The sequence below is a fragment of the Nothobranchius furzeri genome, chromosome 5 (assembly GCF_043380555.1).
Source record: "Nothobranchius furzeri strain GRZ-AD chromosome 5, NfurGRZ-RIMD1, whole genome shotgun sequence".
NCBI classification, from domain to species: domain Eukaryota; kingdom Metazoa; phylum Chordata; class Actinopteri; order Cyprinodontiformes; family Nothobranchiidae; genus Nothobranchius; species Nothobranchius furzeri.
Window position 1 is genome coordinate 25,769,678 of NC_091745.1, and position 11,546 is coordinate 25,781,223.

General features: G+C 43.0%; 1 protein-coding gene across 2 annotated transcripts in view; it reads right to left on the bottom strand.

The window, feature by feature from the left end:
* Nucleotides 1-11,546, bottom strand: part of grin2ca (glutamate receptor, ionotropic, N-methyl D-aspartate 2Ca) — a 108,054-nt gene that overhangs the window by 87,099 nt on the left and 9,409 nt on the right. Inside the window, exon 2 of one of the 2 annotated variants that reach the window (XM_015948908.3) lies at nt 684-1,125. In XM_015948908.3, the coding sequence (XP_015804394.3) occupies nt 684-1,109 (426 nt within the window). In that variant the 5' untranslated portion in view covers nt 1,110-1,125. Of the gene's footprint in view, nt 1-683; nt 1,404-11,546 lie in introns of both variants that reach the window. The other variant, XM_054740293.2, reaches the window with a different exon arrangement.

Here is an 11,546-nt window from a genome sequence, read left to right on the forward strand (position 1 = left end):
ACCCACATCACCCCGCTTCTCCTCCAGCTTCACTGGCTGCCAGTCAACTTCAGGGTTCATTTCAAGATCCTGGTTCTGGTCTATAGGGCCTTACATGGACAAGCACCATCTTACATTGATGATCTTCTTAGTCCCTACACCCCCAGCAGGTCCCTGAGGTCCAGTGATCAAAGCCTACTGGTTGTGCAGCACCAGGCTAAAGACCAAAGGTGACAGATCATTTGCTGCTGTGGGTCCCAGACTCTGGACCTCTCTCCGCCTGAGCCTGAGATCAGTGGACTCAGTGGTCTCCTTTAAAAGCAGCTGAAGACTCACCTGTTCAAGCTGGCTTTGGTGTGACCTTCTTCACCCCCTCCTTATTCAGTTCCTTCTACTTATTCTGTCTTTCCCGTGATCCACTGACTTCTCTCTTTCCTATTCATTTTCTCTCTCTCTTTCCTTACATTGTTTTATTTTGATCAATATTTTAATTATTTTTCTTATCTTAAACATATTTTTAATCATTTTTGAAACCTTTTTTATACTTTAATTGTTTATATATATATATATATATATATATATATATATATATATATATATATATATATATATATATATATATATATATATATATATATATATAAGGAATAAAACATTTTTGAGCATCTCTTCATTGACCCCATGTTTGACCCCCACAAACTGACCTTGTATGGCAGGACGACAGCTGAGCCTCCACTGATCCCCACGATGGGAACGGCTGTCTGGGTGGATATGAAGTCCAAGATCTGTGCCACTGCTTCTGACCCGATGCTGTCCTCAAACACCATGCCGTGGACGCGGTTGGTGGAGAGGGTGTCACAGATGCGGGTGAGGAGAGCCCGTGGGTTTGTGTTGTTGACCAGCACCGTGATAGGGTTCACCTCTAGAGGCAGGTCCATGAAGTTTTCTCGACTGAGTCGCCCCTTTATTTCCGTCTGATAGGCCGGGCCGCTGAACACCACTGCCACGTTTACGGAGGGCGTGGGAAACCCGAAGGGCCGACCCAAACTGAATGGAATGGTGCAGAACAGCAGCAGCAGTGGTGGCGGCCACCATGGAGAGTCGCTCCAGCAGCCTGGACGAACATCCATCTCTGTCACCTACTGCCTAAAGGGGGTCAGAGTAGAGGAAGGTTTGTAAGTGAGTTAGAGAACGTCATGGTTCTTTCTGGAGTTGTGAACAGTCCTAGTATTGTCAACCCTTTTTTTTAACTTAGCTTGGAGTGCCGGTCCTTGAGCCTTATCGAAACTGCCTGTTAACAGAGTCCAAGAGGATGTTTTTGAAGTGTTTCCAGTTAAAATGGAGCTATTGCATCTCCGGGCAGCAGCTGTTGTTGGACTCAGCAGGCCAACAGGACAGATGGTGTCAAGTATTTAATGTAACAGCTGAAAAACACAAGCATTCAGAATTGTCCTCTCCTGACATTACTGTTAATGCTGTTCCTTAATGTTGGTGCTAACCCACTTTCTAAAGAGCAGATGTAGATGTTTGTGGCACCTTTGTTCAGAAGCAGTGACATAGCACCTTACTTTGTGAAAGCTCCTCATTATTTTGTACTCTAAAACAAAAACAATGGAGCTGTTTTTACTTTATTTCTATTAAAGGTGGGAACTGTAAGTTTTTATCAATGTCAATGCCATTGCCAGTTCGGTCTTATCAATTCCTGAGTAGTTCAACAGGTGGCCAAAAATTAATAGCACTTGGTCTCCTGCATTATGACTCAGTTTAATAAGGATGGATAATCCATTGTACCGGGTGTTGTTTAGAAGGGTCTTTCTAAATGTTCTCCTTTATGCTCCTTGTGAAGGCGGAGTCATCTTTTTAGGTGTTGTGTTGCTGTTGTCGCTGGAGTCTGTTAATGTGGAGGTGTGTATGCAAGACAAATGATGCCAATGTGACAGGCCCGTTAGTTGGTTAGGTACCTGCAGCATTAACAAGAGGGACGTGTAAACTTCACCGCTGCTGCTGCGTTGGAGTCTGGAGCGGGTCAAAAACCCAACATTCACTTCTAGTTATCACAAATTTTGTGCACAAATGTTCTCATGAAGAAATCCCACCCCTGATTTCTATGCTTGTATCACCTCAACCTGTGACTGTTGAAGTGGATGTTTTAATGTTTTATGCTTGTTTTTCTTTTCTTTTCTCATCTTTATTTTAATGTTCCATGAAGCCATGTTTGTCGTTATGATGTGATTTTATCATTGTGTTCAGCACCTTGGGTTCTGATAAAGTCTGAAAGATCTTAAACTGAACTGAAGTGGGTAAAAGACAAGAATCTGTTGCGACGGTATAAGATGGCCGTTTTCCTCCGTATTCTTCTAGCTCGGTTATCTGGATGTTCTCACCGTCTCGTGTTGTGGCGGGAGTATCTGTTGGAACATTAAGGATAGAGGTATTTTTTATAAACTGGAAAAAAAAAATCCTTCAAAAATAACGTCCACAGAAGAACAGAGACGGTCTGCTGTGTTCCAGAGAGTGATGGGAGAACTTTGTGGCGTCGGTGGTTTATCCTGCACGCTGTAGCCAGACAGCAGTTTGTCTGGAGCTGTCAGACACAGTTAGGCTCTTTGTCAAATCTGTCACAGTAATGTTCACAGCTCTGAGGGAGTGCTGCACACTGGTCCCCTGTCACAGAGATCTGATCCAACATGTGATGGAATCCCAGTGGGGTGAATACATCGTAATCCCCTGGTAATCCCTACCAGGCGCCATGGCTTGCAGCTTGATTGTAGAGTATAAACTTAACAGCAAAGGGCAAAGTGTAGCTGTGTGTGACTCTACTTTTTGTTTGGTATGAACTCTTAGAAAGCAGTGAAAGCAGGACTGGTAGGCTAAAGGAGCGCGGTTGCTTGACAATACCTTATTTAAATATCGTATAACAGGATATGTTTTATGACATTATATCCTCCATTCCAGACATTATGCATGAGATCCTGTTACAGCATCTCACACAGGTCATTCTGTTTCATAGATCCTTATCTGCAGTTTTCAAATCTCCACAATGAGAAGACATGTTTTACATTATTTTCAGTGACATTCTTGTTGAATAAACAACAAATAAACTAAATTATAATACTATTTTTTATCAGACTATAAAAATACTTCAAGGCTCAGACGCTCCAGATGTTTCAGCTGAATCTGGATGCAAATTATGGTGCCCACCAAGGTTATAAACATTGTTATTAGCTTCTAACCTGTCTTAACTGCACTCTGTCACAGAGTTATCTTTTGTTGAGACTGTAAATTTAAAAAATGTGTTTCATATTACATCGTAGAGAGGATTTTACAAACAAATCTAAATGATTAAGGGGAAAAAGTATTACTAGGTGCACTCTAAGTCAAAATAATTTGTGAAGAAGAAGCCATAAAGTATGAAGATAATAACTCCACAGCTGAATTCTGTTCTTTTCTGATTATTTCATCACAATCTGGAAATTCACACTTACTCCCAAAAGTCTTACTACATAAAACAAAGTTCCTATCATGATTGTAAGTAGGAATGCGCAGCATGTTGCTGAAATATCATCACAACATCAGTGTATGTATCAGACAAGAGCTAAAACATGCAGAGTCCTCCAGGACCAGGATTATCTTGTCCTGGTGAGAAGATAGTGGCCAGGACATCAAAATACACACGAGTTGTATCGTGTCTTTTCATTTTAATGGCAGAGTCAATGAAATATGGATTTATCACAAATATGGATTTAATCACTGCAAAAATCAAGAATAATAACATTTTGTTTTCAGTGTTATTCAGCCACAGTCATGAGATGACCATTCCTTAGATGAAGTATAACTGCGGGCCTCCAACACGGGCTAATCTCAGAGGATTTAACAATCCTCCATCTGAATGTAACACAATGTTAAGGGTGAGGCTTTATTATTTAAGTCAGAGGTCACCAATCTGGTGCACATGGGCGCCATGATGCGCCCAGGAGACATAGAAGACGCCCACAGGCCGTTTTTCAAAATAGCACAAGTCTAAAAAAGTTCTGCTGCCATCTTTTGAAATCACAAATAGATTTAAAAAACTAGAATGTTTTTAAAAAACTGTTGAACTCAGATCTCAGAAAGCACTTTGAATTGCTTTTGTGTTTGAAATGTTTATGTTTATTTATTTGGCAGACGCTTTTATCCAAAGTGACTTACAATTTATAACCTGTAGGGCATGTTGTGATCTGTGGGGGAAACTGGAGTACCCGGAGGAAACCCACGCATGCGTGGGGAGAACACGCAACTCCACGCAGAAAGGCCACAGCCGAGTTTCAAACCTGCAACCTTCGTGCTGCGAGGCTACAGTGCTAACCACTGCGCCACCATGCAGCCACATTTGTAAACGTGCTATACAAATAAAGCTGCCTTGCCTTCTAAAGATAGATGATAAATGACCCGCACGTGTATAGCACCTTTCAGAGTCAGAGGACTCCAAAGTGCTTCACACTACAGTGTATCATTCATCCATTCACACACACATTCACACACTGATGGTGATGAGCTACGATGTAGCCACAGCTGCCCTGGGTAGCACTGGCAGAGGTGAGGCTGCCGAGCACAGGCGCCACCGGTCCCTCCGACCACCAGCAGCAGGCAAGGTGGGTTTAGTGTCTTGCCCAAGGACACAACAGCAGAATTTTCTGTCTGGAGCCATTTGGAGGTCACTATTGTATCAACCTGTAGCCCTGTGTGTGGCCCCCCGTGCTCCCAGCTTCACATAGGTTGGTGACCCCTGATGTAAATGATATATTTTATAGTGATCAGAAATGAATGCGCCGAGATCCGTTTAGATTCACATAACTGTTTGTAATCCATATAGATGTAGACAGCACGCTCATTAGAGTTTTATACTTCAGATGAATCATTAAAACTGACAGAGTAAACTTGTGGTGTTCTGGTTTAATTATCATACTGATCTATTTCTCACAGCAAATGAAGGACTCAGGTTTCATTTTATCTTTTTATGTCTTAGCTCTAAAACCTGGCGGTTCTAACTGTAGTTAGTCGTGAGCACGAGAAAGATTGTTGCCGGTGACACGACGCAGCTACAAATTGGATTGAGTATGAGTCACTGTGCACCTGCTGACGCAAGGAGTGAAACCAATTACTCCCCAAACTCTCCGTTACTACTGACACATAACCCTGCTTGTGTGGCTCATTTGTAACTCTGCTTGCCATCAAGCGGCTCTGTATTTTTAGTTTCAGGCATCTGCTGATAGTCAAACGTTTCACCATTTCGTCAACATGTATTAGCAGCTGGACTTGTGTCTGGAGTCACTTCACCTGTTTTTTTAAGGTTTTGTCAGAGAGCATGGTAGATACATACTTTTGTAAATGTCTGTGTCTACGTTTGTAAAGCTATGAAACAGTAGGTTTATGCTTAGACACTGATTTAGGAACAAAAGAGATAGTGGAAAAAAATCACAGAACAAAAAATAGAAGTTAATGACCTCTAACTCACATTTAAAGACTCGCTTCACCATGTTCCGCAGAGATCATTGTCTAACCTGATTTGTAACAAATAACTATGGATCTTTGCATAATCTTCAGTTTGCAGGTTACTCTCCCTGCAGGGCGGAGTAGGTCACTTTCAAGGTGAGTTTCATCTGAAAAACACGTTGATTCCATTTTCCTTGAAAAAATCTGATTTAGAATAAAGATAACAGATTTTTAACAAAGTAAATAATGATCAGAGAGAGAGAGAGAGAGAGAGAGAGAGAGAGAGCGAGAGAGAGAGAGAGAGAGAGAGAGAGAGAGAGAGCGAGAGAGAGAGAGAGAATTGTTGTATACGTGGTATAATTGTATAATTGGAGTCTTTTGCCTAATGCATGTAAATGGTAACTAATGTTGTTACGTATGCGTTGTGACCTTGGAGCAGGAAGGAGTCCTGAGCTGGCAGTGAGACGGTTAATCCTTATTTCCACATAACACACGTGCACCTAACAGCACTGCTTTGCCTTTGGTCTTATTGATCACAATGTAAGTTATGACTGACAACAGAATGCAGATCAGCAAGTTTACAGCGAGAATTAAATGTAAAACAGCACCAAGCTGCAGCATCAGCCTCTCTGCTAATCTGTTTTCTCTGCTCAGTTAATCTTTTAGACATTAAAGACATGCTTAACCCCCTCTAGTGGATGACACGTGTTGGGAGCAGTTTCTCTACAGACTAAAACACCCAAACAAACAATGCAACAGGGATTAAATCAGAATAAAGGCAAGGTTTCATTACACACCATTCTCTTCATATTTTTCATCTCTATGCATTTTGACAACTCAAACGAGTAAATAATACACAAACACACATTCAGCTTTTACATCTTATCTGCTTTCATGAAAGGGAAATTGTTGATAAGGTAAATTGACTTGTCTCCAGTGATAAGAAGGGTGCCATAAAACTGATCTAGATATATGTGGTAATCTTTCACATTCGCTCTTCGTGTTACAATTTATCTGTTTCCTCAGATCTTGGTGTGTGTTCTTTTATTTAAAAATAAAATGCTACTTTTATCATCCACTATTTCATTTTTATTTATTTTTTCTGTAGAATCACTAATCAGCATGAAGGCGTGAAGCCTTTTCTCAACACAACATGCAGCTTAAATCTAATTTGATCTTTGTTACAAACGAGCCACATCCATCAGGTGTGAAGCTACAAAACAAACAGTTAGCTGATGCTTGTGTGTTATTCTCTCTTCATGAGGCCATCGATGTGATGTCACAGCGTTAAGCACTCAGAGGCGTGGCCTCATCTGCGCAGCGTTTAATGCCTCCTTTTATATTCTGAGCATGCATCCTCTGCTGCAGCTGTTGCACTGGCTACAGCTGTCGCATCAGATGAAGCTGCAGCCTGCTGCCTTAGCGGTTCACATGCTGGTCCTCCTACTACTCAAGAGTTCATGACTCTAGAATACACCTTTAGTTGTGCATGTGGTGGACTGGATCAGAAAGTGTAAGAGTGATGTCATTTTCTAATGATATTTGAGTTTGTTTATTGTTCATTAGGTTTTATAAAACTGGATTAAAGTCTGTTTTTTATTGGGGGATAAATAGTAAACATAATTTATTAAGACATCTCAAAAATGTTTCTTATGAGTCACAGAGGCTGACTCCCAAGTCTCTTACATGACAATAAAAAAGACAAAATACAACTTTTTTCTCCAAACAAGTCAGTCATTTTTGTCATTCGGAACCATTTTTTGAAACGGGAGACAACTTTGGGAGACGTTTGCCAACGTCTGACCAATTAGATTCAAAAATTGTGAACAAACTAAGACATAACTTAAAGATTTTGTCACTAAATCACATAGAATAAAGAATGTGTGACAGGCCTCTATAGGAGACAGTGATTCAGCAAAATATAAAGAAGTTGTGTGTGTTTATGGAGTTAATGTTGAAGCTTAGAGGTGCTGTGCACAGAAGGTAACCTGCATGTAAATAGTTCCAGTCTAAATGATCTCTAGATGGTTACTTCCTTTTGATATCAGTTTGAAGTGTAATAAGAGACGATCCCAGTCCATCAGAGCTTTCAGTGCTAACCAGAAAAGTTCCTTTTGCTGTGACACATCTGCGAGTTTATTTGATCCAACTCTCAGTTCAAAGAACAACGCCCAAAGCCTAATAAATGCATACATGTGCAGAACGACCTGCCTCTTCACTCTTCTGTGCACATGCTGACTGATCATTTTGCAAATGCTGAATGAGATTATAACCACTGGATTTAAGCCAGATTTTCATTATGGTTATAAAAAAATCTGCATCCCTGTCATCTCTGTTATCTTCGTCTGATTTTTGGACATTTGTGACATTTGCTCTGTCGTTTTAAAACTATGTCAGATTTAGCTTCAGTTGGTCATTAAGCTGCTCCTCGATCATCCTCTGAAGCAGCTCATGAACACAGAGCTGCAGCCTGAAGTAGATTTGGGCTTAGATCTGGTGGAGCAAAAAAAAAAAAAAAAACCAGCTCATTTTCTTCATATGATGGTTACATAGTTACCTGGACAGGTACTGAAGGTATCTATCAAGATCACACCAGCTTCTCCAGTGCAGTAAACCAAAAGACAAAGATTAAGCTGCATGTTTTCAGCTTAGCTCACCTTTCAAAGTACTGATTGATTTTCTATCAGATTCAGATAGATGAAATATGAAGTAAAATCAATAAAAGCATCACCTTAAGATGCAGTCGTACAATCTGAGAGTGAAAAAAACAAATCACAAAACCATTTTTGACCTCCTCCACACCCTCATCTTCCTGTTTTTATCTGAAGTTCTGTTTCCTCCTCTTGACTAATTAGAAATATGTTAATTAGGAATCAATAATTAGTAAATGCATTGTGGAAGGCTTAATGTGACATGAATGAATTACAGCTATACACAGGAACAATGGAGCGCAGCAGAACAGAGCGAAACTCTAAACGCGTGATTTCTCTGGTGACGCATCTGTTCAAACTGTAAAGAAGCAGGTGCAACATCAGATTCGTTCAGGGAAGTTTCGCTGAAGCATGCAGTCAGTTGTCTTCTAGTGCTTTCAAACACAAAACAGTGATGTTGAATAACAAAAAGGAACATTTCACAAAGTGAAAAATAACTGTAGCAGTTTGCATTTGGGAGGGATTACCATATTTCCTTAGGCACACAGAAACACTAGAGGGGCCAGAAATACCAGAAGAGCAGTGACACATGCTAGACAAGTGACAAAATAGCCTGGAAACAAGCTGAGCGGCCAATCTGGGTCATAATGGAAATGCTTACATGCAAATATGGCACAAACATGTTGGGTGATTTTGGAAACGTTCTGTGCATAAACATGCAGAATAACGAAGGAAAGCGACAAAGCCCTGATGAGAAGCATGAAGTGGAGGCTGGGGGCGTGTTCGGGCGTGGTGCTACATCAGACATCAGAGTTATTGAGCTCAAGGTCAGGATTCTGGACTTGAACTTCCTTCAGCAACCTTCAGACTTTGACAGCTGGACAGGTTCCTGCTTCTGGCCATCCCGTAACCTGTGTGTGATTTACCGCTCTATTTTTTAGAGCCGTTTTCTGTAAGACGGCCACCTGATAAATCATGGTCTGCCTATCGAAACCAGCTTAGGACCAAGTCCACCAGTGTCTAATGGGAGACCTCAGTGGAAACTCTGCAGTCCAAACCAGTGATTTATCCATCTTCACTAAACCCTGGAGACAGAGACATGCACCAGACTCACTCAGAAATAGTTTCTGTCCAATACTTTGGCTTCACATCTGCCGTCGGCACTGCAGACGTATTTTGTACGTGTCTAGGTGAACTATACGTGAATTATGATCGTTCTGCCGGTGGATGGAATTCTGTCCTGGTTAAATCTCAATAAATGTGAGGTGCTCTGTACAGATGCCCCGGGCTAAGGTCTGTAGGGGTGCAGGGGAGGATGTATAGGTGACTGGAGCCCTAGAATGTCTCGTAAATTTTCACAAAGTGCAAGAATTAATCAAAGGGCGTAGAGGCTTTGGATGGTATCTCTGTGCATTAAGGGATTTAAATATTCAGAGAAGAAGTGGAGCAGAAGTGAACAGCTGTATTTTCGAGTGAGACTGTCTGACATTAATAATCCCAGTGTGGCCCCGTGACCCGACCTGAAGGTAAACCCATCATGGCAGGTGACATGAAAGATGGTGGAAATGTCCTCCATGCTCTTTGGTGAGCTCAGCTCTCAGCCTCATGTGAATCTTATGCAGAGCAGGGATCAGTGTAAGAGTGGTTAAGCTGAAGTTGTGGCTACCGGTGCAGAACCAGAGCACCATCCCACCCCCACGCACCCACCCCCGGCCACAGATGCAGCTGTCACCAGCTGGCTCTCACCGATGACTCGGTGGCTGCCCACACATGCAGCTGACCTCCGATGTGCACACACACAATCATGCGCTAATCCACATATGATCGTACCACTTTGTTTGTAAGCTGCCCTGTTGTTTCTCTTACTTTTTACCAAACAGAAAATCTCTTTTTAATACTTTCAGGCTGTTTGTGGTGTGCAGCTGCAAACAATTCACAGATTTGATCCATTTGTTTTCTAAATTCCCTAACAATATATAAATGGTATGACACTGGTTTGCGACACACTCACTCATTAGACACACAGCTCTTACGAGAAATTCGGTTGACTGGCTGCAGTTCAGGTGAAAACTTCCAGAGCCAACTTTGAACTCAACCGCACCGCCTCACTCGAGATGGGTTATGACTCAACCATTGAGAACAGGACATCCACAATGATTAGATGAGGTTTTTCCAGCATTGCAGGTTTCAGAGGTGATTAAAAAATTAGCTTTTGACAAAACTTTTAATTTAATGGTTTAACAGGCTGCACAGTGGTTAGAGCTGCTACCTTGGTGATGATGAGCTACGTTGATGATGAGCACAGCTGTCCTGGGGTGCACTGACCTAGGCAAGGCCTGTAAAATACCGGTGCCACAGTTCCCTCCGACCACCACCAGCAGCCAAGGTGGGTTAAGTCTTGCCCAAGGACACCCCTCAGGGGGGAGATGTCCGAGCTGCATCGGCTCCTCCGTCGGTTGGTGAGCTGGACGACGGGGTGGCGTTCTGGTGTGTATGGGAGCTGACATGGTGCTCGGCCGGTTCAGGATACAGCGGTCCAGTTGGAGAGCCAGATCCACTGCCAGGTCCAGGGAGGTTGGGGCCTCATGTCCGATCATGTTCTCCTGGATCCTAGGTGACAATCCCTCCAGATAAACGGCCTTTAGAGCGGCGTCATCCCACGTCAACCTAGCGGCTGTCGTCCGGAAGCGAGAGGTGTAATGAGCCACCGTCTGGGAGCCCTGACGAAGCTGAAGCAGCAGAGTCTCGTCCGAGACCTCGCTGCTGGGATGAACAAATGTCTTTTTCATCTCCTTCACAAAAGTCTCATAGTCATTGCAGGCAGGAGACTTTTGATTATAAAGAGCCGCCGCCCATTCACCGGCTCGACCCGCCAGCAGTGAGGTCAGCAGAGCGACACGAGAGCAGGAAGTGGGGTAGCGTGCCGGCTGGCACTCAAAAGTCATTGCCAGGGTCGCCAGCATGCCCTCTGGAGACCCCCTGGTTCCGTCCCACTTCTCTGGAAGGCTGAGGCGTGGTTCTATCCTGTTGGTGACGGCTGCGGTCTGTCGTTGCAGAGCGGTGGAAAGCTGGAGAACTAGCTCGGTGAGTGACTCGAGCTTAGTGGCTTGGCGATCAGTTACGGCACGGAGCTGGTTCATTTCTGCCGTACGCTGATCCAGAGTCGTGCGTAGTTGTGCCACTTTGACACGCAGATGAGTGAACTCCGCTGGGTCAACTTTTGACTCAGTCATCCTGTCAGGTTTCAAGGCTGAGCTGAAGCGTAGCGGAGATGGAATGTGGCATTACTGTGTGACCCAGAAGCGGAGTGGCTAGCGTTGTGTTGAACAGAGCACGCAGCTTTACTCTGGGAACGGGGACAGCGCTCGGAGAGAGAGCCGAGACTCAGTAGCAGTTCCGGAGGATAAGGTAGCTGGCTTACTAATAGTAAAAAGAGTGGATAAG